The sequence below is a fragment of the Tympanuchus pallidicinctus genome, unplaced genomic scaffold, assembly GCF_026119805.1.
Source record: "Tympanuchus pallidicinctus isolate F22 unplaced genomic scaffold, pur_lepc_1.0 scaffold10, whole genome shotgun sequence".
Taxonomy (NCBI): domain Eukaryota; kingdom Metazoa; phylum Chordata; class Aves; order Galliformes; family Phasianidae; genus Tympanuchus; species Tympanuchus pallidicinctus.
In genome coordinates this window covers 6236583-6262053 of record NW_026294619.1, presented here as the reverse complement: position 1 = coordinate 6262053, position 25471 = coordinate 6236583, and the positions used below count along the sequence as shown (strand labels likewise).

Here is a 25471-nt window from a genome sequence, read left to right as displayed (position 1 = left end):
GTACAGACACTCCAAATTTGCAGCAGTCTCCCAGCCAGACAAGGAAAAGCTGTATCGAAGGCTTCCAGTAAGCCAATAGCCTCACACTGTTCTGTCAAGAGGAAGAGGAGATGCAGTTTCAGCCACTCTTTCTGCACTTCACCCCCCAAAGCCCAACCCACTGCAACCCTAGGCACTGTCTAAACATAAAATCAATCCTTTCTCATCTATTTTCAACAAGGTTTCTTTTAATCTTTCCATTGCAGAGATGTTCAGTGACAGTGCCGCAGGGAGCTGATAGGAAGGGAAATATGTTCTCTACTGCATATACATTGCAGTTGAGCGCATCAGCTGTCAATGCCAATGGAGAATTGCCCACAGTAACATGCCTGGAAGGCGTGTACTCTAACCCAAAGCAGGCTTGTGATTTTGAGAAGCAGAATTGACATATTGACAGTGGTCACAAACTGGCACATCTGCCTGCAGAGGCCTAACTGACTTTGTGGAAGGCAGGACAAATAGCCCTCTTCATGCTGCCCTTGCTGCTGATCTCTGTTGCCTCTGTGCTTCCTTTTGGTGTCTAGGAAATATGGTCTCTCTGGAACGAAGGCTCTCCTGAGAAAATAGTTCATTTTTGGGTCGTGGCATGATGCATGAATGTGCGTCGTTTGCTTTTCACCAAAATAGTTTCATCTGTTGTATCTGCTTTATGATGGGCCTGGTTTGAGCACACTGAACACAGAGTAGGAATGAGTCTGACCTCCTAACCAAGCACTGGGTGTAGACTATTGACTGTGTCTACACCGTAAAACAGAACAGAGTAGGGGACTGTTCCTCGTTCCTGAGACCAAGTGGCTAAATTGGACTCAGTCATTCTACACTACATTTTTGTGCTACCAGTATCTTGTTATAATATTTGTGGCTTTTATTTTAAATTTCAGCATAGCTGATGTAACCTGAAAACTCTGTTTGTAGCACATTAAAATGTTGTTTGTAAAACATGAAACTGAAATATGCTACAGTGTTACATGCCTTGGAACACAGATGAAGGAAGTGAAGGAGTGTTTAGAGGATGTGGAGCCTCTTGGGGTAACTATGGAAAATTGCGTAGGAGAAAATACATAAATCTATCTTCCTATTGGAAGCATTGGTGTGTGCTAGGTAGCCAAGTGTTCTCCTGATGCTTTGATATCGTCTTAGAGATATTAGTCAGCACTGTCCAAAAGTATACCAAAAAGCTTACTAGCAGTTTAGCATTATGTGCAATCAATGATACAGCATTAAACCTTGCCGCTTGTCTCTAATCTATTTAGCAGTATACGGATGTGATAGGAAAACTCTAGTTTCATTCAAGTCTGTGTAGATGTGAGGCTTAAGCTCTCCCAGTACCGTAACTCAGATGTAGGACTCTTCATTCTGAATAATACAGGTGAAAGAACTGATTGGTAATAGATACCTATGTGAGTTTTGTTTTGTCTGGGGCAATGAGACCATGTGTAGCACAGAAAACTGTAGAACATGGGTATACACACAGAATATCCTTGGATGTTGCACATTAGAGCGTAGAGTCATAAGCAAACGTGCAGTAGGATGTGCTCTTGGTGAAAGTGTGAAGGGATAGGGGTGACAAGAATACCTACAAAATGGCACAGTAAAAATACATCTGAGTAAAAAGGACATGTAGGCCAATTGTTCAAGTAGAGAAGAGTACTCCAGACCATATTCTGAGAGCCTAAATTTTTCTGCACACCCTGAGGCTACAGGAAAGGTATATGCAAGGGACTATCCTGGGTCATAAAAGACAACATGTGGCAGAAATTCAGACCATCCTGGTAGGAATCTATCAGCCTGTAGATATGCCACTTGTACTGTATGGCATAAGGTTCTTCTATTCTGTTACATAAAGTGCAAAGTGCTTCTGCTGTGCTGAAACAGCTGATGGAAAAATGAGACAATCCCACAGTTTTGGCAAAATATACTTAGGCAAATTACGATAATTCACACATGGAAAGAGCTGTTTATTACCAGGCACCAAGACATACTGAGTGTCCAGCAGGACAGCAGATCACACCAAGCAAATTACCAGGGCTCCATGAGAGATGGGAAGAGTGGGAAATAAAAAAGGAGCCGCTGCTGCAGCTGAATGAATAAACCCTGTAGCAAACAGGAGGCCAGGATGCCCTGGTACTCAGATCATCAGCACTCAGGGCAAACCCAAACTCACTTTGGAAAACATTAACAGGGCTTCTGAGGTGTTTGCCTCACAACCATGCCATTGTTTCTGTTTTCAGCACTTTTTTCTTCCTTCATAGTGCTACGTGTGCTTATTGCTCTCTTCAAATATCTGAAAGGTGATTGCAGCAAGAGCAGGGCTGGTCTCTTCTCACTGATGACAGGTGACAGGATGAGGGGAAATGGCCTCAAGTTGTACCAGGGGAGGTTTAGGTTGTATATCAGGAAAAACTTCTTTACAGAAGGGGTTGTTAAGCACTGGAATAGGCTTCCCAGGGAGGTGGTTGAGTCACCATCCCTGGATGTGTTTAAAAATCATCTGGATGTGGTGCTCAGGGACATGATTTAGTGGTGGGTTGATAGAGTTAGGGTAGTATGGTTAGGTTGTGGTTGGACTTGATGATCTTTAAGGTCTTTCCAACCTGAGAAATTCTATGATTCTATGATTCTGATTCTATGTCTTCACTTCTATTCATTTTCCTTCCCACTTGCTAGGAAATTTTTGCTATGTGATGACAAGCACTACCCGAGCATGACATGGGACCAGGGGCAGCTTCTCCATATCGTGAGCTGAATTCTGCAGGGTAAGTGGAGATAGGAATGTCAGTTTTCCCTTCTTATCGATAAGTGTGCAGAGTTGACGTAGTCACATGAATACACAACAGATACACAGTTCCAGTATTGCTTATTTAATGATTCCCATGACAGATTCAGTCAATAACTTTAAAAAGAAGCGGTTACACTGCTGTGGTTACCTGGTCTAAAGTGAGGTGTCCCTGCCTATAGCAGGGGATTGGAACTAGATCATCTTTGAAATCATGTTCACCAAGTGGAGGCCGTGCTCGACCAACCTGGTGGCCTTCTATGATGTTGTCACATGCTGGGTGGATGGGGGGAGAGCGGTAGATGTAGTCTACCTTGATTTTAGAAAGGCATTTGATACTGTCTCCCACGACGTCCATATAACAAAGCTGAGGAAGTGTGGGATAGACAAGTGGACAGTGAGGTGGGTTGAGAACTGGCTGACTGGCAGAACGCAGAGGGTCGTCATTGGTGGTGCAGAGTCTGGCTGGAGACCTTTAACTAGCGGTGTTCCTCAGGAGTCAGTGCTGGGTCTGGTCTTGTTCAACATCTTCATCAGTGACTTTGATGAGGGGATAGTGGCCACCCTCAAGTTTGCTGATGATACGAAGTTGGGAGGATTGGCTGACACGCCTGAAGGCTGTGCTGCCATTCAGCAAGACCTGGAAAGGCTGGAGAGCTGGGCAGTAAAAAACCAGATGAGATTTAACAAAAGCAAGCGTAGATCTTGCATCTAGGGAGGAATAATTGCATGTAGCAATACAGGCTGGGGGATGAGCTGCTGGAGAAGAGCTCTGCAGAGAGGGACCTGGGTGTCCTGGTAGATGACAGGTTGGCCATGAGCCAGCAGTGTGCCCTTGTGGCCAAAAAGGCCAATGGCATTCTGGGATGCATTAAAAAGAGCGTGGCCAGCAGGTCGAGGGAGGTGATCCTCCCCTTCTACTCTGCCCTGGTAAGGCCTCATCTGGAGTACTGTGTTCAGCACAAAGAAGACAGGGATCTCTTGGAAAGAGTCCAGTGGAGGGCCACAAAAATGGTGAAGGGCCTGGAGCATCTCTCCTATGAAGAAAGGCTGAGTGACCTGGGTCTGTTCAGCCTTGAGAAAAGGAGACTGAGAGGGGATCTAATCCAGGTCTATAAATATCTAAGGTGTGGGGGGCAGAGTGGTGAGGCCAATCTCTTTTCAGTGGTACATGGAGGCAGGACAAGGGGAAACGGCCGGAAACTGCAGCATAGGAAGTTCCGCACGAATGTGCACAAGAACTTCTTTATGGTGAGGTGACGGAGCACTGGAACAGGCTGCCCAGGGAGGTGGTGGAGTCTCCTTCTCTGGAGATTAAGACCCGCCTGGATGCCTACCTACCTGCTGTAGGGAACCTGCTTTGGCAGGGAGGTTGGTCTCGAAGATCTCTAGAGGTCCCTTCCAACCCCTACGATTCTGTGATTCTGTGTGATACTGTCCTTTCCAACCCGTACCATTCTACGGTTCTGCGATTCTAGGACCGCGCTGCACAGCATCTGGGGTCCTCCTAGCCGGCAGGCGGCGCTGTGGGCCGAATAGACCGGAAGTGCTCTCCCGCCCCGCGCTCTCCCGGCCTCCCCGCGTGTCCGGTGACCCCGTCCCTCCCCTCCCACAGGCGGCTGTGTGGGCGAGTCATGGCCGCCTCGAAGCCCGTGGAGGCGCCGGGCGGCGGCGGCTCCGGCACGGGTCTGTCCCGCTGGCAGCTTGCTTTGGTGCTGGGGGCGCCCATCCTGCTGGGCGCCGGCGCTGTCTACCTGTGGGGGCGGCGAGCGGCCCGCCGCGGCGGGAAGGGCGCGAGCGAGCGAAAGACCCCCGAAGGGCGGGCCAGCCCCGGCCCCTATGGCGGCGGCGCGCAGCCCGATGGGCCCGGCCACGAGGAGATGGTGAGCGCGTGCCGCGGCCGTTGGCGCGGCCACTCCCCCGGCACGGCCGTTGGGGTGGGGGGAGGGGACAGGCGTCGTGCCTAACGGCGGGGCCAGGGTTAGCCTTCGTAGAAATGCTGTCGAAGCTTGCGTTTATCCCGCCGTGAGTGACTTTGCTGAGGGTTTTCAGGCAAAACTCCCCAGAAGCTGAAGGGCGATTTCAGAATCGAAGTCAGAATCAGATGCGCGGTTCCCTTGTATACCTGTCTGTGGGAGATATTTCTGCCGTTGCTTCCCGTGACTGTATCCGCGGTCACAGGTGCACTGTGACACTCGTGTCGTGCTGCTGGGAAGTTGCAACTGGTAAACACACCTCCAGCGTTACATCTTGAGTGGGAGAGCAATCAGTGCTCTTGTTTTAGTTGCGCTGAAGTTCTTGTTGGCGTACAGCAGCTAGTTTTAAACGCGGCTGACTGGAGCTAGCTTAGAGCCACGCTGCCATTGTTAAGTAAATCCCATTAAGGTATTCCTACGTCTCTTTTTTTTTTTTTGTTTTTTTTTCCTTTCGTTCTTGTAAACGACCTAGATAATCTGTCCTGGTCTGTGTGTAGTGAGAAAACTGTTTAGGAGGTACGAGAAGGTAATTTTTAACCCTTAACACTTCAGTGATAAAGGTTAATGTTCTGTGAGCGATGGACCGGCAGTGAGGGGAACACAAAGGAGTGGTGGAGAAGGTGACAGCTTCACAGATAGGCCATGATAGAACTGCAGTGAGCTATAAAACCTTTGCTGGACCTGGAGGCAGTCATTTGGGTATAATGATTTGTTCTGAGCCAGCGATGCACAGAGGACTACTTTGTTGTAGTAGGCTGCAAACAACATCTGGTGCTCCTGTGACTGTTTACTACAGGTGAGCTCCAGTTTTTAGGCTACCTGTGCACTTTGTTCAGTAGCTGTGATTTTTCTGTTAGTGTACGTTAGCTCTGCATTACTTGATTGTATTTCTGGATTTCAGTGTATACTGTCAAGTAGTTTGTAGTCATTCCATTGTTGAATGTGAAGCAAGAAATATCTTTTATGTAAACAGCTTTTTTTTGGTTTGAAACATTGAGTGTCTGCCTCTTTCAAATTGCTCCCCAAAATAACTTGCTGTTGGACTCTGTGCATTTAACAGTAAGTATATGGTTGAATGGTATGACCCAGAGTTACCTGATGAGTGTAATTGTGTAGTGCAACAAAATGATGAACATTACTTAGGAAAGCAGAAGAAGGTGGTATCAGATTTGCCTGATTACATATGACAGTGGACTAGCTGGTCTAAATACGGCTGCTGCAGAGCAATTCATGTGGCAGCTGCTTCCCTCCGTGTGTATGGAAAGGGTTGTCTTCGTGTTCATCATGTCCAAAGATATGATGTCGTGTAGATGTCATGTTTCCTCACATTTTATTAGTTATAGATACCATTGGTAGGACTCTTGATTCAAAATACGATCTTTGCAGATGTTTACTTATTAACTATCTGCTCTGCATTGTATTGGTCTACCTTTCTGATAAGTTGGGATAAGTCAGATTTTGAGTATAGATCTGTATGGTGATGTAAGGCGTCAGTAATTCATTTCACGGCTTAAACACAAGTGGAAAGTCCTTTAGAAAAGGCATTGGTTGGTAATGGATGGGCTACCAAGAGATGTATAACTGTTTGTCTGGTAACTGTTCTTTTACTTATGTATGCTACTTAGGACTTAGATTAGTTTTTTTTTCCTTAAGAATTTATTTAAATCAGCTTCTGCATTCATTTGTTGTTCCATTTGCTGTTTCTGAAGGTACAACCTCAATTTATTTTTTTTTTTTTCTGTTCTTTAAAAGTATCTAAAGTCTTCTTTGTTCTTTATTTCCACTTATTACTATTTTGCATGCAGTTGAAGCTTTAGTTTTACTTGCTGCAGAAGCCTCGCATTTTTCTCCAGGTTGTGTCTGTGCTACAGGAGCCTCCTGGCATAGATGCAGTGGCCGACTGTGACTGGCGTCGTGTTGGCAGAAGCCCTTAGCACAGGTGCTATACTGGGAAAAGCTCCAAGGGTCTTGACATTGCTTCTTTTATAAGCTTAGCTCCTCAACAGTACAGTGAGCTGGTATTCTTTTACCAATTAAGCATTGATGATAAAAATGTATCTATGGATGTTCAAATAAAGGTCAGAAAATCATATTGCATCTGTTCGTTACCAGTGTTGTCATTATGGCTCATAGTTTGGATGGAACGTGTTTTAACTACTCAGTGACAGTAATTGCTTTTTAGATGCTCCACTTTGTGGGGAATATTGGCATAACTTAAAATTGTTGCATTGGTTCATACTCAGTTGATTTGTGTTCTTTACTTTGTGGTAACTTCTTAACAAGTTTGTCCTTCTTATATGAGACGAATGAGAGGAATCAGTGGGTAATGTGCTGGATGCTTCAGTATTTTTTTCCACTTAAGTTGAAATAATTTCTTTAACAAATCTGTAATAGACCATATCTCACCCATTCACTATTTCATCAAGTTCGAGGCTAACCCTTTGCTTGATATGCCAAGAAGTATTGAGCAGCTCTGTCTGTTCTGTGGCAATGTCTTTCACAGACAAAGCTGCTTCAGTCCACAGCTGGACTTTGCTGTCGAGCACATTTTTGCTCAGTGTTTTCCTCTGAGCTGAGTATGCTTACTAGAGTGCAGTGCTGGGTGAATGTGACCAAGCTCGTTGGCTTGTGTGATGCCACATACCAGGATCAACAGCCAGCAAGCATGGCTTCTTTCCAGGATCTATTTTAATAGCATTTGCTGAATGTTACCTGTCTCAGTGCTGAAATGTTAAATCACTGTATAAAAAGACTTTGCCTTTGTCTAGATGTATTTTTTTTGGTACTCATTTTGAATTAATTTAAGCAAAAAGTGTAAGAAGTGTCTGTTGTATTGTCCACCTGTTGTGTAATAGATCTTATCAACCTACTGTGAGTTCTGTGTTTCATGTCAGCTGTAGGAGACAGGTGTAGAAAACCTAAATGCGTGTGTAATAGCGGTGGAACAATTGCTGGACTCCTGGCAGCTCAGGCAGCTCTGTTATTCATGGTAGGCATGGATGGCGCTCATTTAAAAGGAAGGTGACAGATGAAGAGCATTGACCACTTGTGCTGTAAGTTTGAACTTGATTGTTTGTAACACATCCTAGTTAGAGCTCTGAATTGGTAGCTTATATTTGTGGAATATTTATTCTCCCATTGTTTTTATTGCTAAGGAGAGTTTTAAAACCATTTATGCTTGGTTAAAACCTTTCGGTGTGGTTCTGAGATAAGACTTGAAGTGAACATTAGTCAAAAAAAAAAAAAAAAGAAGGGAGGAAAGATGGATATTGAGTAGTAGTGAAAACAATACTTTTTTGGTGCCTGATCGTATCAAGAGGGCCCTCTTGCTTGGAGAGGAAGAAAGAGGTGTATACCACAGTTTCTTTGGAAGCTGATGAATTGAGATGGATGGCTGGAGTATTAGTTCCCCTTCTCCGTGTTGTCTGTTAGCAAAGGGCTCATACAAATCATGCAAATCCTTTTCAGTCACAAGAAAATACTGAAACACGCCACTGGTGTTCCTTTTTGTAAACTCCTGCCATCATTGCTGGCAGCAAATTTCTCATCCTGCTTTAAAAAATGACATCCCTCAAACCCAACCAACTTGTAATTCATTTGTATCAGCATTGCTGGAGGTTGCTGTGCTTTCTTCAAGCAGCTGCCTGCCTTTTGCCATTAAGTGGCTGTTGTTTGCATGGCAGTTTCTGAACAGTTTGTGAGGAGAGCACATTTGCTGAGGTCAGAGTAATAGTTAACAGACGTTGGCCCATGCTGCCTGGTCTTTAGAAAACTAGGAATCTGCTTATTTGGTTAGCTAGATAACTGATCGCTTCTCAAATACACAAGTGTCCTCTGGCTTGAAGTCTAGGTTTTAAGACCCGTAGTGAACAGCTGCTAAAAGCAGTCCTAAATACAGAGATGTGGTTGGGTTGTTTTTTCCTTTCCGAGTTGCATACAAATTCTGAAACGTTGTCAAGATATGAAAAAAAGCATTTATTTTTACCGAGTTATATTTTGCTCATTTTATTGAGTATTTTGTAACATAACTATTATAGAGACACGTAAATGGTGGGTGTCAGGAGTGTGTATTAAACAGCAGAGTAAACCGTGACGCATGTCAAAAAATCACCCAGCTTTTGGCTGTAATGGAAAATCCATACTTTGTTTTGGTGTGGCTGTGTCAAACATCTGTATGCCAACCCAGTTCAGGTCTTAAAAAAATCAATAGTAAGAAAAATTGTACTCTAGAGGAGATGTGTTAGTGAAAGTTACTGTAATTGCTGCCTTTATGTTGGCACCTGTGGTCCTATGGCTCTGCGGTGAGAACACCCAGGGAAGTCCTACATTCTCTGTGTCTGCAGTGTGTCAACCTGAGATCTCCTTGCTGAAATAATAGTATTAATGCCCTGAAAGTGTATCTTCTGTCTTTTGATGGGACCAAGTGCCACTGGTGAGAATGAAATAAAACTCCCTTCTTGTGAAGTTGGGAGTAGAAGGAAGCCTTGTGGTTTATAAGCTCTGGGGCTTTGAGAAGTAAATGTGCCATTTTTGTTATTTCTATTGCACACTCTGTATACGGTTTGTATGCGATTTGTTTTTCATGGGTACGAGATGGTAAACAACTGTTTTTTGTATAAATCCCTATCAGATATATGTATTCATGATACAGAGCTGTATCAGCCCGAGTGTAACATGGCAGCCATTTGAGAATGGTACATTGTGAGTGTAGAGAGAGCTATAGCAGAATAATGTGACAAAGGTTGCAGAGATGTGACCATTCATGAGTTAGGAATCTTGCTTGCTTCAGGCAGTACAAGAAAAAAGTTCATTTCCTTCTTGCATGGGCATTATTAATGGCTTTATTACATGGCAGTATGTTATGTTGTTCTCTGACTTGGGCCCTTCCACCCCCAAGTTACTTGCCTCATGTAATGCATGAGGCAGTGAGTGATCACTGAATTGTCTTTTCCTTGTAGCTCACTGTATATTATTTGGCTCTACTGCTATTAATCACGCCTTGTTCTGGTAACAGCTACTGATTTTGAAGGTTTTCCCTTTGGCATCTTGCCCATATTCTCCAGTGCCCCAGTCCCTGTTGCATACACTTAAGCTTTTCTGAAGGCTTGATGATTTCCAGGAGCCAGCAGAGCACCCCAGAACTAGATTTCTTGCTGTGGGATATGGGTCAGAGCACTGGAGCAGCCATTGCACCTGGCTGTTATGCAGCTGTCATTTGTGGCGTGTCCCATGGCAATGGCAGCACAGTGCAGGGCAGTCAAAGTGCGTGGGATGGAGCAGACGGAGCGGGCAGCCTGCAGTGCAGGTTGGGGTGGTACATCCCTGGGCTAAGGGATATGGCAGTGACCACAAGTTAGCAATTTATCAGTCTTATGAAGTTTTGATATAGGGGACAGAGGTCTGAATGTTACAACATGACTCACTTGTCCTGGATGTTTTTCTGTTTGATACTGGGTGACTTGGAACTATTTCACAAGGATATTTGTAGAAATACAGAAGAAAGAAAATCAAGCTGACTTCTGTGCATTTAAATTTGTTTGTTTCATGTATTAGTTGTATGAGAAGCAGGAGTTGAAGGAAAAAGCCATACTTAGAACATACTTGAAGTAAATGTAACCTTCCCTTCAGATTTAGGTCTAATTTTTTAAGTAACAATTGATCAAAAATACAATTTTATGGTTCCTATAGAAGAATTTGCACTCCAATTCTAGTTTGTGTATCCACGCAGTTGAAAACAATGAGTGGAAAGGGTTGCAGTTAATCATCTTTTACCAGCTGGAATTTAAATCACTGAAATAAAAACTTAGCGGTGCAGATTATTTTGTTCTGTGAGCAGTGGAGATGGCACAGATGGCATTCCTGTAAGCCTAGTGACTGGTGAGGCGTTACTGAAGAGCTTTGCTGGCAGTAGGGATATTTAAAAAATACTCTTCCTTTTACGGTTTCATTGGTAAGTCTCTCCCCAGGAGAATGCCTGTAGAATATTTCTGTAATATCTGAACACTTTTTTTTTTTTTATTGGAACTTAAGGCTGGCACCCACTGTCTGATGTTTCTCATGCTGTGGTTGAAAACCAGGCTTTAGAAGAGGCCTGTACTGCAACTCCTAGCTTTCCCTTCAAGTTTCCAGTTTTAAAAATCGTTTAGATGCTAAAAACGGTCAGACTGGCATCAAATAAGCAGACATCAGGGGAAATGGGCTGATGAAAAGATGCTTTGAAGTGTATGTGATAGCAGTCTGGGTGTAGTTGGTGATGCTGGCAGCAAATGAGAGGCACAATGAGAGACAAGTATGGTCAGAGAAGGATGATGTTTATGGTTGTCAGCAGGCCTGAGGTGATCTGTTCAGCAAGTGAGAACTAGCGAATCCTGCAGCTGTTATTTAAGGCATTACTGTCCCCAGTTTTGTGCACTTTCCCTCCTCAGAGGGGTTGATCAAATGGCATGTGTGTTCAAACCTCTGTTTGTTTCGGTCTGGTAGGCCAGTCTGATGTGACCCACTGTGTTTATTGCGGAAGGTAGGCTGGGGAAGTCTAGATAAGCACTAGGATCTTCTGCAGCTGTGTGTGTCTTGAATATGAGTCACAGGCCTTTGATGAAAGCCCTTTTTACATCTCGTTCATCATAAGCTGTGTTTATGATAACCAGTTTGGGAGTTACATGCACAGGTTTCCTCAAACACAGGTGATCAACGGGCAGCGCACAACGTAGAGATTCATTTAGCAAGGTCACAGGCTGGGTAGCACAGAGTTTTCCATCGTCTGCTAAGAATGACAGAACCGTGATGGTTCAGCACTTTCTATTAGCGGATGGATGAGCAGGTTGTGTAAGGCTGTGAAGTTCATTAGCCCAGTGGAAGGGAGACAAAGCAGTTGAGTTTTTGCAGAAAGTGTTTTTCTTAGTTCGTGTTCTACTGAGTCAACTCTGATCTCACGGGCTGTATGTATTTCAGTAGCAAACTTTTCCTATTTGAATTGCTTTGAGGGCTTTGTGGTCTTCACACTTGTCTTTGGAGAAGTATCTCTCAATTTCAACAAGAAATCTCATTGGTTCTTCTGATCACCAGTCACAGTAGATTAAAACTTGTCCCTTTGTAGTGAATCTTCTAGCAGCTTGTCTGCTATTTCATATGGTTGCACCTGAAATTGGTTTTTTTTGTTCCCAATGAAAGGGAAGGGAGGTTTTCAGAAGTCCAGGCTATAATTTAACACAGACCTCCATTGTATATTTTTGAAGATGGACCCTTAAGTACCTTGCTTGTGAGGAGCAAAGCTTTTCTTACTCAAACTGACCAATCACTGTTTTTCCTTCTCTTTTTTTTCAGAGCCCTCTTGATAGAGCCCAAGCAGCCAAGAACAAAGGAAACAAATATTTTAAAGCTGGAAGATATGAGCAAGCCATTCAGTGTTATACTGAGGCTATCAGCCTGTGCCCTCCTGAGAGAAATCTTGATCTTTCTACCTTCTACCAAAATAGAGCTGCTGCCTATGAACAGCTGGTAAGAAAGTAGTGAATTATGTTTATTCTAAAAAGTTGAATTTTAAATTATTGTATACTTTCACTTTTGTCCACTGAAAGATCCCAGGTGGTGATATGGGCTGCATTCACAGCAAGATGCCATTGCTTGCAGGTGTTTTTGTCTTGTTTGTTGTGCTATTCCACATACAACTCAAATAATGTTCTGTTAACTAGAGTCTGTCTTAGGTGATTCTTAAGTACCCCTCTCTTATTAGACAGGGTTTTAATTTCTTACCCTCTGGAATAACTTTCTTGTTTACTTGTTAGTTTTGTTTCTCTTTACAAGACCATTGCTTTAACTGTTGAGTGAAAGGCCTAGTATTTCAGGGGATGCCACTTCAAAAATGAAATGTCACAGAGCATCTACGAAAGCCCAAGCTCTAAACTTTGCACATGTGGAAGTAATTACTTGGTAGCTGTGCATATGTGATATTAGTTTTTAGAAATCAACTATCATGTGTTTTTCATTATGATATCAGTAGATTTGCTTCTAAGGTCAAGTTGGTAAGCTGTATAAAGGAATGGAAAAATTGGCTTTATGTAGTCTGGAGTATCAAGTTAGAAACTGAATGATTTAAGAAAAGAAGGCTTGAACAGTCTTTTTAGCAGGATCTGAGGCAATAGAACAAGGGGAAATGGCTTCAGGCTCAGGGAGGCTAGATTTAGGTCAGATAAAAGGGAAAAATCTTTTACAGTGGGGGTGATGAGGCATTGAAACAAGTTGCCTAGTCTTGTGGTAGGTGCCCCATCCATGGAGACTTTCAAGGTGAGGCTGGATCAGGCCCTGAACAACCTGATGTAGCTGTGGTGTCCCTGCTCAGCGCAGGGGAGTTGGACTAGACAGCCCACAGAGGTCCCTTCCAACTCTTAAGGACTCATTAATTCTGTGATAGAGGATGGATAAAATTGTTTCTTTTTTAATGAAGTACCATTTATAATACTAATTCACGCCGTAATTAATGGCTGACTAAAAAATGTACGTGGTTCTTTTTCAGTTATTAGAAAAGCCTCTTTTGATCATTAATTTTGAATCGTAGAATGGTTTGGCTTGGAAGGGACCTTTAAGATCACCTAGTTCCAACCCCCTGCTATAGGTAGGGACACCTCCCTCTAGACCAGTTTGCTTGAAGTCCCACCCAGCCTGGCCTTGAATGCTTCCAGGGAGGGGGCATTCATAACCTCATAGAAGATAAGTGCATTTTTAGTTTTTAATAGTCATAGCCAGTTCTGCTCCTACATATGAATTTATCATTCCTTTGTAGTAAGTGTAGTGAATTGCAATATCAAATCAAAAACTAACAAACAAACGAAAACAAAAAATGAGTGAAAAAGACGCCCCAAAACTATCAGTTTTAGTACTTTGTTAAACTTGTTTGTTGATTTTCATTGTGTTTTCACCCTTTTTCTCCTGTTGTGTGTGTACCAGTCTTTCAGTTCCAATGTTACTTCCTGCGAGTATCTGCATCTTCTCCCATATGCTTTGTACAAAAACTGTCTGGTTTCATTTTTCTGTAGGAATTGCTTTTCTGTTTTGTGGCTCTTCTGGTGCAGGTGGCTTCCAGTGGCTCCTGACAGTTTCTTACTGAGAAACTTGCAGAAATAGAAGCCAGCAGGTAGAACCAGAGCCCTGGGAACTGCAGCTACTGTTAGGTGGGCATGACCCTCGAGTTGGTAGCAGAAAGCTTACATTATGCAGCTGAGTAGGGCTTCTTTCATTGTGTTTTTCTGCCCACAGCAAAAATGGACAGAAGTGGCACAAGATTGTACAAAGGCTGTGGAACTTAATCCTAAATATGTGAAAGCTCTCTTCAGACGTGCAAAGGCTCATGAGAAGCTAGACAATAAGAAGGAATGCTTAGAAGGTGAGTGTCTCTTGATACGTGTACTTAATAGTGCTCAGGCACTTTGGAGATGATTAAACTTACATAATAATAATTATTTTTTAACTTCTTGTAACTACAGGAACCCCTAAATATTTTTAAATGCCTTTTATAATTATAACAGATACATTTTCTTCTCTTTTGAGAAGAAACATTTTACTGTTTTTCAAGTTTAGATCTGAAATAACTGCTGCAAAATAGCTCTTACTGTAGCCACATCGGGTATTCTTTGTCCAGGAAGCTCCCTATCTATTGAAACAGAACTCATACAATATGTTGGGTGTATAACACAGGCTACAATCTTTCTAATTCTGCATGGTAACAAAGTTTCTTGCTTTTAGAAAGAAAGTTCCAAAAACAAGGTGTTTTCACGGATGGAGGTGCTTAGTCAGAGACCAGTGTTACAGCCCTTTAAATGCACGTGGCAGGTGTAAAAAGGAAAACAATTTCAGTACCATTTTTTTTCCTGATACAGAGGAGGCAGATTGGAATGGATTAGAATAAAAATCGGTTTTTTTTATGTTAATGATGTATATTTGGCAGAATCTGCTGTGTTAAACTCTTGCAATGCTGTTCTCCTGATGCAAGATGAAAAGGCAAATGAATTTTCAGCTAAGCCAAGTACTGTAATAACATCAATGACCTTACAGAGTTGGAATAAATAGGTTATAAAAGCCCTAAGAATGGGCTGCTGTTCTGATAGTATGACTCTTAATCTGTTAGAAGCAGCAGTGTTTGTAATAATTACATTCGGTGGTTGATTTTTAGCTTGCAATTTGCTATGCATCTATTAAATACTTTTTTTTTAATCTGCCAACCATATATGGGCAATATGGTCTTCGGAAATAGAGTATGTTTGTGTAATGGAAGGAAGCAGAAACAAAACAATCTGCCACCACTGGTAAAAACACCTCTCTACTGATCCATGGTAGTCTGGGAAGATGTTGATGCCTCACTCAAGCCTGGGCACTAGTTTACAGCTTGCCTATATTGGGCAAAGCGTCTCTGCCGGGCACTTAAAGTGGCAGAGTATGGTATTACTGCATATGCTATGATTGTGCTGTGTTTTTCCAGGGGCTCTTGCATTTCTTGACCATGCCCAAGTTACAGGGAGTTGTGCTGCATAGCAGTGTAGTATTACAGAAGTTAGACATAAACTTCAAGGTAGGACACTTGCTTTTCAAGTTCATTCAAACGAGACAGGGTTTGAATTTCAAGTCCAAACTCTGCTCATCTTCACTTAATAACCTTATTCATGGGATATTGTATCTGAGGCCGCTGATAAACCTCTTTTGTTGATTTTGTTCTTCATGTATTTCCATTAATGGAACAGCAGTTTAACTAGAAAATAAATAGAAAGTATCAATAGTAACATTGCATTAATTAGAAGAAATAAGAATGATGTACCATGAGAGTGCATTTAACACTGCAAAGCATTATTCAGGCATCAATGGGTTAACATTTTCAAAGGCTCTGAGTGAATGAAAGTGATAGGAGTTAGCACTTCCAATGTGCTACAGAGATGCATCGTTTAAAGTTGCTTCTTTCCCAAGGCACAGAGGTAGGCAGAAAAAGATGGAAATATAATATGGGAAGTTTTCTTAAAAGCTGAGAAAGGAGTGAGACATGAACAAAAAATGAGGTTTAAAAGCAGAAATTTATGTAGAGAATTATGACCAATTCCAGATGACAAACCACTTTGATTCTTTTAATATGCACAGGTTGTTAACTTGATTGCTATTCTTAACATTTCAAAATGTTGAAAGCCCCTGCTAGATGTATGAATTTTTACTATTTGTCTATGTGTGAAGTCATAAAGATTAAAAATAGTAAAAATGATAATTTCCTTCATTTGCTGTTATTACAGGACATGTGTTAGTTTGAGAATAACTCACTGTACTTGTGGCACATTTATAGTGCTTAGTAATTATCAGAATTGGTTGATAATCTCAATTTCTGTGTTATTTCTTAGATGTCACTGCAGTCTGCATTTTAGAAGCCTTCCAAAACCAGCAGAGTATGTTATTAGCTGATAAAGTTCTCAAACTCCTTGGAAAAGAAAAGGCCAAAGAGAAATACAAGGTAAGGCTTGTGATGCTGCTGACAAATGCTAATTTCACTTGACTGTTGAAACAGCATTTGTTGATAATCTGGTGACTGTTGCAAGTTTGTCAGTGTCTTCACAAGACTAATATATCACCGTTGTTTTATGTTGGGATCTGATCAAACAATTTGAAACCTTTGTAAGAAGAAGGGCCTATTTCTAACAGTCAAGTTGTTTCCTTGTAATAATCAAAACTATGATGGTTTTCAAGAGACAATCCTGAGCTGATGTGTTGCCTTATTTCAGCTTTTCTGGACTTGGAAGATAATGGATGTTAGAACAACAGCAGTCAAATATTCAATTGCACATCAGGTGTTGAGATAAGAAAGTTTATGAACAATACACGAAAATGAGTAATAAAATTTGTTATGTAATGACTAGCTTAAAATGAGAAGGATGATAATAGAGGAGGTTTTACCTCTAGGTTATTCTTGGCTTTGTAAATAGAAATTTCATGCAGGAAGGATTAGGTCGACAGTGGAATTTCTGGATTTTAGAAAGTGGTTAAATAGCATTGTTGGTTTGGGTGGGATTTTTTTTTTCTTAAAACCAAAAAACATCGCTGAAAAAAAATGGTGCAGAGCAAAATCTCATCCTTTTATCCATGGTCAGACTTCCTGATTCTGTCTTGAGAAATATGATTTAATCCCTCACAAATTATTTGCAACAGTCACTGTTCTCCTGATCCATTTATGTAAATGGGTGCTTACACTTGTACTTTTCTATTTGGACGCTCAGATTTCTTTGCATAAGTGTTTGGAAACTGCAGCAGCAAGAATTGTGGAAGTATAGAGGTAGCCTGGAAGAGTCATTTTAAGTGGCCTTAGGTTTGGGGCATATGTTAAATTATTCTAGCTTGTTATTTGTGATTATAGTTCACCTACTGAAATGCTCATTGGCTTTGAGATGCTGAATTTCTTTTCTGTCGAAACTCACATAGTTGTGTGACATCGAGGTAACAAAAAGAAAATCCTCCTTTTAGTATGATAGTGGTAGCATCATAAAACAGATGTTCTTTCTGTCAAGAGTATTATGACTGAATTTAATAGAGAGGAGTGTATTCAGATTTCACTTGCAGGAAGGACTGAATCGTAATTCTCTTTTGTAGAAACTTTTTATGGCTGTGCAAAGGATTTTGCATTCAAGGTGTTATTTCTCATGCTTCAGGTGAAATATTTGGTGTCTGGGCCAAGCCCCAAGTAAGAATTAGGATATTGCCATCTGGTCTTACAATCTAGTGAAATGACATTGTATTTGTGTTTCAGAATCGTGAGCCTCTGATGCCCTCGCCACAGTTCATTAAATCCTATTTCAGTTCTTTTACGGATGATATCATCTCCCAGCCTTTGCTTAAGGGTGAGAAATCAGATGAGGATAAGGATAAAGAGGGAGAGGCTTCTGAAGTAAAAGAAAAGTGAGTGTACAGTACAGTTGGAAATTGTTTGCTGTTGAAACTGTTCTTAGTGATTTTGATGTGCTTTTCAGTTTAAGTTGCTGTTATTTTACAGTACCTGCCCGGGGAGATCCTGTGGTAATAAAATAAACCTATGAAGTAAAATCTGTATTAAAAAGGAAACTAGGAGGGCTGACTGGCTAATTCCAAACTGCAGATGTCTTTGATCCCTTACACAAAGGAAGTGCAAAATGGGGCAGACAAGCCAAATATTTTCTAAAATACTGTGGTAGAGAGTAAGAGAAAACTAGAAAGTACTGAAAGTGGCTCCTGAAGAAGGGAATATGTTATGCTGAAGGAGAATTCTGAAGGAAGAGAGCAAATCATCCTTTGGATTGAAAGGGAGAAGGAAGAGCTCAGGAAAAAACCTGTCTATTGATGAGAACTGAATAACAGCAACTGAGGCTGAAAGGATATTTGTGTTTTTGGAATCAGATTCCTCATAAACAAGTTTCATTCTGACAAAGAAAAGCCTGAGTGCTTTTGCACTTATTATTTTTTCTGAGTGAAGTTTGAGCGCTAACTAAATGGGGCTTTGACTTACTATGCTGTCTCCAGTTGATTATTTGGAAGATAACCACTGCTGTCAATATGGAGACCATTGCAAACAGCACAATGAACTTTTAAAATGAGGATAGAATGGCCTGATATTCAGGCAGATTCAGTGAATCCAGAACATGTAGCTGAGAACAAGGCAGCATTTACTGTAATTTTTTTAAATCTGAAATCCATTCTTCCGCGTACAAACTGCACGTTGCTAGGTTCACTGTTCATTTTTCTGACCTGCTGTGCCATCTTAGCCCTTCCGTTTTAAAGTAGAGATTCACACAGTCCTTAATGTGAAAAACATTCAAGGGACAAATGAAGCAAGTAGGTGAAAAAAAAAAATAAAAATCTTTCATTCCAATGTTACTGTGGCATTTTATGTTTGAATTGTTGTGGATCTGTGATGATTCTGCCCAGGAATATTTGTTACTTTACTTATAATGCTAGTGTTATAATTTAGTATAGCAGAAATTAGTTTTAAAGAAAAGTCTGAATTGAAATTGCAGTGTTCAGTGAATACAACTGTTCTTACATCATTTACAGCTCTGGCTATTTGAGAGCAAAACAATATATGGAAGAGGAGAACTATGACAAAATTATCAGTGAGTGCACAAAAGAAATTGAAGCAAAGGGAAAATACATGGCAGAAGCTTTGCTTCTGCGAGCTACTTTCTACTTACTTATTGGCAATGCAAATGCTGCCAAACCAGACCTAGATCAGGTCATCAGCATGGAAGATGCAAATGTGAAGGTAAGAATCTGTCACAGCTGGATTGAAGTTTGGGTTGAGAAAACGTATGTTAGATAATAAACTTGAAGTATAGCTCTGACCTTTCTTTCTTTTTTTCCAAGTTTTGAAGTGCTTTAATGGAAATGCTTTAGTTTCTCTTACTGTTTTGTCTTTTTTTTTTTTTTCCTGACAAGTAGTTTTTTCAAGGGGTTATTTCCAAAACATCTGTGCTAAGTGATAGAAACAAAAGAACAAAGGAAGCTAAATCAATTAAAGGCTTATGCAATCTGAAAATTAAGTTAATAAATAAGAAGACATTAATTACAGTTGCATATTGAACTGCTAAAAATGCTGGTTTATTTGTATGCATAGGGAAACCATCTTTGAATTAATTTCTTGGGGGGGGTGCAAATCCTATGAGATGGAAGCATAAGATGATATATTTGAAACTAGATGAAGGAATTTACTTGTTCTATACTCAATGTGAAGTTTATTCCTTCTTTAGAATGAATGATATCTGTCTGTAGGAGAAAGCAGTCACTTGACAATAGTGTAATTGTAACAAAGACATAAACTGGGAGGAGTGTTGGAGTGGTTAATACTTCCTGGAACTTGTTTTTTTTACAGCTGCGAGCTAATGCTCTGATCAAACGAGGAAGTATGTACATGCAGCAGCAGCAACCTGCACTGTCCACTCAAGATTTTAACACGGCTGCTGATATCGATCCTCAAAATGCAGATGTTTACCACCATCGAGGACAAGTAAGAATCATTAGAGATTTTTGTCCCAGTACTCAAATATTTCAGTATATACTAAAAGAATAGTAAAGAGCTAAAAATGCCCATAGGCGTGGGCTGTGTATATACACAGTCTGAACTGTTTATGGTAGAAAAAGTTGAAGTCCTAATTTGGAACTGTTGCATTCAGATCTGCAGGTTGAGGTCAGGGAGAACTAGCTAATTGCTGTAGGAGACAATGCAGAGTAACAGAAGTTCAGCCCTCTGTCAATACAAACTCTGACTTGAAAATATTAGAGCTTATATATACTTAAACTGCTCTGTAAAGGGGCCTGATATGTCAGAGCAGTAGCTACTTGGAGGGAAACTTTGTTAGAACAAATGCAACCACCTGTTTTTGTTAACTCAGAATCTGCCTTGGTACATAAAAGGCTTACAGATAGGGGCACAGCTAAAGCATAGACATTCAATGTTTTCTTTACCTATGTTTTTAACACTGATGATGCTTTCTGGGACCCCAGATCCCTGAGTTGGAGGACTTGACTGCAGTAATTCCAAGCCAACTCCACCTTGTTCCAGCTGTGTGCTTAGGATTCTATGGGGCCAGATTAGATTCACACCAGGGTATTCCAAGAGCTGAGTGATGTTATCATAGGACCTCTCTGAATTATGTTTCAATGGTCTTGGACATTTGGAGAGATTCTGGTCAACTGGAAGCTGGTAGACTTTGCCCCAGTCTTCAAAAAAGCAAGAAAGAAGACCCTGGTAATTATAGGCCTATCAGTCTCACTTTGGTGCCTGGCAAAATTGTAGAGATTATTCTGGGAGTTACTGTGAACAACTGTAAAACAGTACAGTCGTTGGTCACAGCCAACATGGGTTCTTGAGGGAAAGCCTTGTTTCATGAACTTAATCTCATTTTATAATGAAGTTACTCACTTAGCTGACCAAGGGAAACCAGTAGATGTCATCTTTTTGATTTCAGCTAAGCTTTTGATAGTGTTACTTGCTCACAGGTCAGGTTCAAAGGGTTACAGTAAATGTGGTTTTTAGATCAGGTTGATGTCCAGTCTGTCGTGGAGGTCCACAGGCTCCATTTTAGAACAAGTTGTGTTTGGGATTTTTGACTGTGTAATCAATGATTTGGATACAGAACTGAGAAGTATACTAAGTTTGTGAACGATGCTAAATTGACTCCCTTGAGGGTAGAGAGGCCATGCAGAGGGAGATCTTGACAAACTAGAGGGTTGGGCAGTTGTGAAGTTTAACAAGAATAAACACTGGATTCCGCAACTGGGATGAAGCAGCCCTGGATCTGTGTACAGACTGGGAAACAAGAAGCTGGAGAACAGCTTTGCAGAAAGGTGTCTTGGGGGTTCTAGCTGTCAGCAAGTTGAATGTGGTCCAGCAGCGTGTCCTGGCAGCTCAAAGAGCCAACTGTACCCTGGGGTGCATCAGGCCCAGCGCTGCCACCAGGCAGGGGGAGGGGTTGTCCTGCTCTGCTCTGTGCTGTGCAGCCTCTTGTGGACTAATCAGAATGTCAAAACACCAGTTGGGAAAGCCACAATATTTTGATGTCTAGACAGTTCACAGGCATTAGCTGCAGAGAGGTAAAGTGACTTGAGAAAGTATGGAACAGTTTTGGAGACTGGACATTAAGCTCAAGCAATGATGACAATACGCCAGTCTAAAATGAAGGTGTTCTCAATCTCTACACATGAATGTTGCCTTTTTATGTATGAAGTCGATGTTTCATTGGTGGCCTTATTGTTTTATGACAGTAATTTTTTTTTTTACTCATGGTTTTTGTAAATTTCTAGATCTAAAACTGAACTGTGGACAATATGAATAACTGATGCTAATTGAATTATCACTTAAATGTACGAAGCACAGATTAAATACAGAAATAGGATTTTCTTTTATTCTGGTTAGCTGAAAATTCTGCTCGACCAAATTGAAGAGGCTGTGGAAGACTTTGATGAATGTATCCGATTGCGACCGGATTCTGCCTTGGCTCAAGCACAGAAATGTTTTGCTCTGGTAGGTAATGTTATCTTGACACCCTGATTTCAAAGATTTCTTTTAAGCATACTTTGTTTCTCTGTTTTCTTCTGAGTTTATGGAAAAGTAGTGCAACAAACAATGTATTATAATAATAGGGCAAGGAAATAATAATCTCTTCATTGGAATAAGGATTTACTATTATTTCACAGTGCTCATTATTTAACAGTAGGTTGCCTTGCCTGTATTGTGATCGAGAAGCAGAAATTTGCAATTTAACTGTGTCACCCAAAGCTTTATTTAAGTCAGTGTTATGTAAATGTTGATCTTCAAGAAGTTAGAAACTGTTTCAAGCTGCTGTAGTGTGTCTGCATGCAGAGATCTCCAGGGGTCAGCTTTGCATGGTGTGAGAAAGGAACAGTTCTAAGCTTGTAATTTCTAGGCTTTTGAAGTAGAAGGAGGCTTTTGGCAACTATTGGGTCTTATGGATTCCTCCTCTTACCCTTTCTTTTCTAGTAGTCCAGTCTGCTAGGAGGATCAGAAACATGGTGGGTTCCTAAAAAGCAGGTTTGATAGGTTCACTTCCTAGAACTTGGAATTGCTATGTCACACGCATCTCTTGGGGAAGTGAGGAGGTGCGATGAACCATATTTTTCTTACTATTTTTTTTCTTTTTTCTATTTCCTTGATTAGTATCGCCAAGCATATACAGGGAATAATCCTTTGCCTGTGCAAGTAGCTATGAAAGGCTTTGAAGATGTCATCAAAAAGTTTCCAAAGTGTGCTGAAGGCTATGCTCTTTATGCTCAGGTACATTTTACTGTTCCTTTATAAAAACAGCTGCATTTTTTGTGCCTTTTGTCTTGGATAAGGTAAAACTCTTGAAATAAAAGTCTTTGAAGGTAAGTTCTGAGGTAACACAGTGCTTGAATTTATGGGTGTGGGTGTGTTGGGACAGAGGAGGTAGTAGGCAGTCAGAAGGTAAACAATGAGAATAAAAGATGGTTATTAAGACAGAAAGGTCTGGAGTACGCTTCCTATTGAATTCCTGCCTATATACAATATCTCATTTGATTAATGGCAGGGATTCTGTCTCTAATTTGGGAGTCATGCATGCAGAACTAAGGTAGCAGTTTTGTTCTACTACAAATTATATACTCTGTTTGGTCAAAGAGATTAAACTACAGATGTTTGAAGTACACTTGTAACAAAGAATGCCCTTTGTTCTTTAAGAAAACATGCTGCTGATTGTAGTAATATCAGATGTTCTGTTTTAAAGCAGGGGGGTTCTATGGAAGCATATATTTCTGGTTCCTTTTGATCAGTTCGAAGAAATAACTGAAGCAGAAATACATTAAAAAAGGAAGTTGAGATGTGCATTTATGGACATCATTCCAGAATGATTTTTATTGTTATTTTTAGTTGTAGTGCTCTTTAACATGTTACTTGGGGATCTCCTGTTACAGATGGTACTGTGATCAGTAACTTTTGCACATAACAAGCAGCCTTCTTCTGAAAAGACTCAGTTTTGTAACAGGCTTGGCCTGCTCTCTGATAAGAGAGCTATGTCCAATATAATGTTAGAATTAGCTTAGCTGGGGCTGCATGTTTTGATTACATATTGATACATAGGTTTCTCTTTCGTTGCAGGCACTAACTGATCAACAGCAGTTTGGCAAGGCTGATGAAATGTATGATAAATGCATTGATCTTGAGCCAGACAATGCCACTACGTATGTTCATAAAGGGTATGTATCGAGTTTGCAATCCTCTGGGTCAGGGGCAGTTGGCATATTTAGTTGAATCAATCCAAACTGAAGGTAGGTGTTGAGAAGTTTAGCCAGAAGTGGCTTTGCAAAAACAACTTGGTGCTGTTGTTTCTGCAGTTTCTCTTGACTGAACTGGAAATGAGATTGAAATTTCAGTAAAGTTTCATCAATAATCATTCAATTGAGTATCTGCTTGAAGTGTATCTGACTGTCACTTTAACCACATCTTAACATCTGCCGTGCTCTACCCTTAAATGTGATCTGGGTTATGGAGAATATGTGACGTTCTAAATTTTCTCTTTTCTTTTCAGTTTACTTCAGCTTCAGTGGAAGCAAGATTTAGACAAAGGTTTAGAACTCATAAGCAAGGCCATTGAAATTGATAACAAATGTGATTTTGCATATGAAACCATGGGAACGATTGAAGTGCAAAGGTAATAATGAAGCGCAGTGTTAAGAATTCTGAGTTATTTTTGAAATACAGCAGTTCTTTAGCTTTCCCCAGATCTTAAACCTTTCTTAAGGTCATCTCCAAGTGCAGTAAGAGGCCAGTTCTTAACTGTTGTCTTGATTACTGTTCTGTAACTCTTGGGCAAAGCCTTGCTTTTATTTGTGGCATTTTGGTTTATGATATGGCCAATTTCATACTTACTGGATAGCATGTAGATGAGTCTGTGTGTTTAAATACATCCCTTCTGCATTTAAAATTACTTAATTAATTCTCATTAGAATTCCTATGTATCTGATGTAGTCCTTAAACATACCTTAATGGACTATTTGTACTGAGAGTCCTGAACTGTACACCCAAACCTGACCATTCGGTTTCAGAAAAGGTGCTGCAGAGATGCAAAAATTAATTTGCTGTTCTTAATTGGATCACGTTTTGGTTTATTTCAGAGGTAATCTAGATAAAGCCATTGAAATGTTCAACAAAGCTATCAACCTGGCCAAATCTGAAATGGAGATGGCCCACCTCTACTCGCTCTGCGATGCTGCCTACGCCCAGACAGAAGTTGCAAAGAAGTATGGATTGAAACCACCAACACTGTAAAAACAAACACAAAACAAACAAGAGGAGGAAATGACTTCACTTTAGAAGTTGCCCACTTCAGTCAGCCCTAAAGACGCTGTTGCAAACCATGTTGAATGGTGGAACTTAGTTTTTTCCCGTTCGTGGTGTTGTCATTTGCTACATCTGTTAAATGTTTAGGTGTTGTGGGAATGGTTATTCAAGGGAGTATGCACTGTTGCATCTTGTTTCTTCTGCAACAAAAACCTTAAAGCATTTTAAGGGGAAAAAAAGTTGCAGAGGAACAAATGGAAGATACTTAGGCCATGCAAATAAAAACTTTATATTGGTTCATTTTGAGTGATTACGTTATGGGTGATTTTTGCTTTACTAAATAATATTACAGCATGTTTTTTTTTTTCCCCTGTTGATTTTAAAGGTAATACTAGTCAGTGCTGTAAAATAGGTATCTCTTTTATATTAATTCTTGAGGGTTGATTTTAATTTTGCAAAAAGGAAAAAAAACCAACAATTTACAAACTGTTTGTTAACAGATTTTTTCTTTTTTAAAGCCAGTAGCTGTGAAGAGAATTCTGTAAATATATGCAAGCATGCACAATCTTCCCTTAAAGCCCTTCCTACCCTCTGCATTACAACTTAAAAATAGTCTTGTGGCAGCTATTAGGGAATTAATTTGATAGTCCTTATTCTCACCCCAGAAAGCCCAGGTGTCCATGTAGGAGAGCTAGTACAAAGGTTTTTTGGGGAAAGAGGTTAGGTAATGCTACTTTACTGCAGATTTTACTGGAAGAGATGCCATGTTCCTGTGCAGCAATGCTTACTTGAATATCATAAGAAATTGTTCTGTAGGGTTCTGAGAGACTTTCAAGGATAGAAAGCACTGCTGGGAGTGGAGCTGCCTAGGTATGGTCA

The 25471-nt window shown here is 40.8% G+C and overlaps 1 protein-coding gene across 1 annotated transcript; it reads left to right on the top strand.

Moving 5' to 3' along the window:
• The first annotated feature begins 4407 nt into the window (after positions 1-4407).
• TOMM70 (translocase of outer mitochondrial membrane 70) lies at positions 4408-25070 on the top strand. The gene is made up of 12 exons (XM_052665060.1): positions 4408-4698; positions 12115-12288; positions 14044-14170; positions 16161-16270; positions 17558-17706; positions 18835-19042; positions 19649-19783; positions 21692-21799; positions 22454-22570; positions 23411-23508; positions 23841-23963; positions 24427-25070. Exons 1-12 carry the CDS (start codon positions 4450-4452, stop codon positions 24578-24580), a joined length of 1752 nt encoding a protein of 583 aa, XP_052521020.1. The 5' UTR covers positions 4408-4449; the 3' UTR covers positions 24581-25070.
• Positions 25071-25471: the final 401 nt, after the last annotated feature.